The 5297-nt window shown below is 48.2% G+C and overlaps 1 protein-coding gene across 1 annotated transcript; it reads left to right on the top strand.

The window, feature by feature from the left end:
* MPZL2 (myelin protein zero-like 2) lies at positions 1-3485 on the top strand. The gene is made up of 5 exons (XM_010074633.1): positions 1-55; positions 2169-2335; positions 2592-2802; positions 3049-3190; positions 3425-3485. Exons 1-5 carry the CDS (start codon positions 1-3, stop codon positions 3483-3485), a joined length of 636 nt encoding a protein of 211 aa, XP_010072935.1.
* The last annotated feature ends 1812 nt before the right edge of the window (positions 3486-5297 follow it).

The raw sequence follows: 5297 nt of genomic DNA, 5'->3' as shown, positions 1-5297 counted from the left end.
ATGCATGGCCCCAGCTGGCTGGGTGCTGTGCTCTTCCTGGGGGTGCAGCTCCGAGGTAAGGAAACCTGGCCCTCTCTTGCCATCTTCACTTTCCTTTTCTGATTCCTTAATTATCATCCTCATTAAGGCAGTGACTTTCCAGGAGTCTCGACTACTTGTTGTGGATGATTTCTGCGATTCTTTCGTCCGGGGTTCACTGGAAGTGGCACGAAGTGATTGAGTTTCTTCGACAAACAGGTTTAGGTGTGTTCAAGCGGAAGAAGAACACTGATCTCATTCTGAGCTCTGGTTACGCATCTTTTTCTCTCCTGCCAGGAATCTGGACTTTACTCCTGGGTGTTTTTTTCACTATCTTTGTTACTAGACAATCGGAGATTGTTAAACAGCGCTGGGTTTAGATCCTTCACCCAGAGCGACAATAACCTGCCTTGAATTTTCGGTGGTTTGTATCGGTAGGGCTGGAAGCTAAGACCACCTTGTCCTCCCTTCCCAAATCCATCAGCACATGATAATCTGTCTTGAAAAAAAGTATTTTACACTTCTTTCCCACAGTTGTTCTTATAAAGGAGTTTTAGATGAAAAGATTTGGCACCAAATCTTTGGATGAGAAACATGATCTCTGCCAATGAAGTTTTTCAAATGTGAACACCTCCAGGGTTTTGGCATTTCAAGTATTTTCTCCTTTAAGGAAAAAAAAATAATTTGTCAAGGAAGTCTTTGGTTATAAATTATTTTCAAAAACAGTAAATGTATTGATCATCTTTATTATGAAGTTATATTTTGCAACCCCAGATAAGCTTTTTTTTGCTTGAATCACGCTAGGGTGAGGCAACTCATTTTCTTAAAGTAACAGGAAATTATTAATATTTTATTTTTCTGCTGGGTTTGTTTGATCAGTGAGTAAGAGGGAAACTAATGGGAGCACATGATCAGAAGAGGGAGGACTGTCCCTTTCAGCAGCAGCAAGGTTTTTGGCTCAGCACTGCTGTTTTGTGAAAACTAAGCCCCTAACTCAGGGAGCTAAAGCGGACTGGCAAGAAACACAGTGATTGTGTGGAAAAAAAGCAAGAACTCACAGCAGCACCGCTTTGGTAGCACTGATCTGCCAGACTGATGCGACTTGAATGGCAGGGCAAGGCAGAGGACAGCTAGGGCTCAGGCATGAGAGGCACCTTCACCAGCAAGCCTTTGGGTTTCCTATTTTTCATTTTTCTTCTTTCTGTGTCTTGATGCTCTGTCTCTTGCTGCTTGTCTCTCCTTCAGGGTAGTCTTACTGGATGCTAGCTTATTTTCAGAGTGCAGCTGTGGTGGTTTGGTTAACAGAGGATGTTTCTTTGACAAACAAATGCTTACAGATTTACCTTGAGGATTTCCTGTAGAGTTCCTCAGCCGGAGTTCATTTGACTATAGCTGTCCAGCTGGGCTATTAACCTTCTAACAGGCACTTGGTACATCAAAAAGAGCAGTTTTAACCACGGTGTGTATGACACTGAGGCTGAGAATTCAAAGTGTATGAAAGGAAGGTTCTAGCATGGAAATAGAAACTGTTTATTGGCGCTCAGCAGTCCTACTTGCGAGGGCAACACAGCTTTTCTGAAGAAATCTGCCTGGGGAATTGAGTGCAGTAGTGTAATCACTTGTGAAAATGTGACCAGGACCAGCACAAGAGAAGTTCCATTAGTAGCAGTCAGGAGCAAGTGCAGCTTTCAGGAGGGGTGGCATTTACAACAGCATTGTATCTCCTAGATGTCAAGTTTGCTCATGCCTGCAGAGACACATCTCCCCCCAAAACAAAGCCTGTTGTCCCTATAGGCAAGTCCTTCTCAGGGGGCCTCTCTCAGCCAGTTATCAGGTCTGTAAGTGTTTAACTATGCAGAACTACAAAGAAAGCCCTGTACTGGCAGTTCAGATGAGTGCAACCTCCCATGAAACCAGCACTGTGCAGCGTGCCTATCGACTGACAATCTCCTCGAAGCACAGGGGATCTCCTGGATTCTGCATACGCAGGATCACCCCCCCGCAGTAATTACATCTGTGTGTCAGGTTAAACATTGGCAGGACAGATAAGGCAGGCTCCTGCACAGACTAAATGCCGATAAGGAGAAGTGATGAGCTGGCTCCTAGACAGTAGTTGTCTTTACCTCTAATCCCTGCTGTTTTCCCCGCAGCACTGTGGCCCGCTGGAGCTGTGGAAGTTTACACTTCCAAGGAGGTGGACGCTGTGAACGGCACTAACCTGAGGTTGAAATGCACCTTTTCCAGCAGCAGCCCTGTCAGCCAGGAGCTGTCGGTGACCTGGAACTTCCAGCCCGAGGACCTGAGCTCTCATGAGCCAGTGAGTGAGACCTTTACGCTCCCGTTTCACGGATGCACGCTTGCCCAAACAGACCAGTCCCAAGGCCCAGCACTGGGTAAGCCCAGTGACTGGGAGAATTCCAGGCGTGGGCACGGGCAAGCGCGGCTGTGCATCTGAAATGTCCTCAGAGTTCATCTGAGCAATGGGGCCACGTGCCTCAGCCGGAGCCACGCCACTTCCACATGCTGCTTCCGTCGCAAAGGCTGCCCAGTGTGGAGGAGTGGCAGCCTTGTAGGTACTTTATTACCTGAAGGAGCCCTACAAGCCTCCCGCTGGGCGGTTTAAAGAGCGAGTCACCTGGGATGGGAATATTGAGCGTAATGATGCTTCCATCATTATCTGGAATTTGCAGCCCACCGACAACGGGACGTTCACCTGCCAGGTGATGAACCCACCAGATTTTCATGGCGCGATTGGTGAAGTGCGACTCAGAGTCGTGCAGAAAGGTGAGGCCAAGAATCCCACCAGAGGTCGCGTGGGTTTAGCCAGTGCGAAGCGTTGGTGGGTCTTCCTCCACGTTTGGGAAAACATATGGAAGAAATGGGATTATAAAGGGAATGCATGAGGTTAAATGGATACAAGGAAAAAAGGAGCCTGAGGAAAAGTTAGATTCTTGGATACAGGTTCCCAGCCTCACAGCAGGAGCCCCCTGCGTGTCTCTCTTGTTCATTTATCTTTTTCTCTCTGCACAGTGCATTTCTCAGAAATCCACTTCCTGCTGGTGGCCATTGGGTCCGCCTGTGTTCTGATGATCATTGTGGTGACAGCCGTGATCATCTGTCGGCACCGTCGGAAGAAAGCGCAAGAGAAGATCAAGGTGGCAGACACTGAACTGTAAGGACTGAGGAGAGAGAGGAAGGCTTCTGGGAAGGCTGGTCAGATGTATCTGTGTAGCTAACCTGACACTGTGGTCACCACATATGTAGCATGCTTATTATCTTATCATACAACTTCTTGTTATATGTTATATATGTTAAATGTAACTCAGAACATGACTCTGCTGCTCAGGATATCTGATGCTAATTTGGGCTTTTTTTTTTCTTTTTTTCCTTCCCTTTTTTGTAACAGTAGAGAAAAGGAGAATCTGAAGGTTAGAGAAGAAAAGGAAGCCATTCCATTAGAAGACTAGAGGTCTTTGGTGGTATATACAACGCAGGTATCCATTCACACATTTTCTAATTAATGTCTCGGTGTTACTGCAGACAGTTTTACTCCGATATGTCACTTGTATTGGCAGTCAGCAGGCCATGGTAGCAGAAACAACTGAGACTGCAGTCACACTATGCTCTTGAGGAGCCTTCAGAGAGAGTGACACCTGAACAGGCAGTGGAGACAGAACTGCCTCTGACCTGTAAACAAGATTTCTCCGCCCTGGTGTTGGGGATCATCTGTAGGAAAGCCGTTGTTGCTGCGTTCCATGCCTGCTTTGTGGATAAAGAGGAATGAATTAATTTCCTTTCACCAGTTTTGAGTGTGCTTTATTGTTTTAGAATTTGTAAACTTTATTGTTTTAGAATTGCTACAGGAAGACTGAAACTGTTTCCCGACTTGCTGGCTTTGATGAAACATTTCAGCATAATTTTTACCCACTCCATTTCTGAGGTCAGCAGTTACCTCTGCTATTTTGGTTCTCAGCAATAACCCTGAGTAATGAATTTGTTTTGTTTTTTCTTACAATATTTCTTCTTAGGTACTTCCAAAGCAGATGGTGAAAGCTTGTAATTTGGGATGTTAGAACAAAGCTGAATTACAGACGCCTCACGCTGTGAGTGCGGGATCCCTGCTCAACTGGAAATTCTTGCAAGGAAAGAGGATGATATTAACATAAGTCGTAAATTTCCTTCGCTGAAGCAAAGCAGGGGCAATCTGCCCCATGGACTTACCTTCATCTTCACACCTGCAGACTGTGGAAAAAAAAAAGCTGCTCTAAAGATGACAAAAATCCAAAAGATTTGAACAAAAGGCCAGGACAGCTGGCTGAACAGACATAAGTGTGTGAGTGGACACACTCTTGCACCTTAATTGCAAGATGCATGTGTGCTACTCTGTTTTTCCTCCGTCAAAATCTTCTTCAGCCTCACAAAGAGGAAGCCTACGGGAGGGATCAGAGGAGCAGCCACTTGCTGCAGCGTACTTTAACTCTTTGCTGCTTTAAATGGGAAGTATTACAGTTGGGGAATGGATGCTGTTTCTTGTTAGGGGTAACATTTACCCGTGGGTGTGCTTTTCATACCGGCCTCTTGCAGCTTCAGTAGGCTTTGTAACTACGGTAGCTGAGGACACTGCCTTCTGCTGCACAGCCATGTGCTTCGCCAGCTCCCCTCCTCGTCCCGCTCTGACCTACTTCCCTCGGGCTCCTGGTTCCCGCCACGCTTCCTTCCCCACCTCGGCAGCAGCCACGCTCCACTCTGTGTGTCCCAGTGCCAGCCATGGTGGGAGCAGCTTCCCCGGGTAGGCTTTGTAACTACGGTAGCTGAGGACACTGCCTTCTGCTGCACAGCCATGTGCTTCGCCAGCTCCCCTCCTCGTCCCGCTCTGACCTACTTCCCTCGGGCTCCTGGTTCCCGCCACGCTTCCTTCCCCACCTCGGCAGCAGCCACGCTCCACTCTGTGTGTCCCAGTGCCAGCCATGGTGGGAGCAGCTTCCCCGGGCTCCCAGCATGGCCTCAGGCTCCCACCAGCAGCCGTGTCCCCTTTTCCCCGGGTTTTTTGCCCCTCAGCACGGTCTCAGGCTCCCACCAGCAGCCGTGTCCCCTTTCCCTGGGTTTTTTTCCCCTTAGCACGGTCTTGGCTCCCACCAGCAGCCGTGTCCCCTTTTCCCCGGGTTTTTTTCCCCTCAGCACGGTCTCAGGCTCCCACCAGCAGCCGTGTCCCCTTTCTCCGGGTTCTTTGCCCCGGTGCCCCCCAGCACGTCTCACCCCGCGTTGGATACCTTCCCTTC

This window comes from Pterocles gutturalis, unplaced genomic scaffold (genome assembly GCF_000699245.1).
Source record: "Pterocles gutturalis isolate BGI_N339 unplaced genomic scaffold, ASM69924v1 scaffold31962, whole genome shotgun sequence".
NCBI lineage: Eukaryota > Metazoa > Chordata > Aves > Pterocliformes > Pteroclidae > Pterocles > Pterocles gutturalis.
The sequence above is the reverse complement of the archived record's forward strand: the minus strand, read 5'-3'. Positions and strand labels throughout refer to the sequence as shown.

What these genes read in the sequence shown, in the direction of transcription:
- MPZL2 (XM_010074633.1), top strand. Translation starts at nt 1, where the DNA reads ATGCATGGCCCCAGCTGGCTGGGTGCTGTGCTCTTCCTGGGGGTGCAG. An exon ending in CCTGGGGGTGCAGCTCCGAG is followed by an intron (nt 56 to 2,168) that starts GTAAGGAAACCT and finishes TTTTCCCCGCAG; the next exon opens with CACTGTGGCCCGCTGGAGCT. An exon ending in ACTCAGAGTCGTGCAGAAAG is followed by an intron (nt 2,803 to 3,048) that starts GTGAGGCCAAGA and finishes CTCTCTGCACAG; the next exon opens with TGCATTTCTCAGAAATCCAC.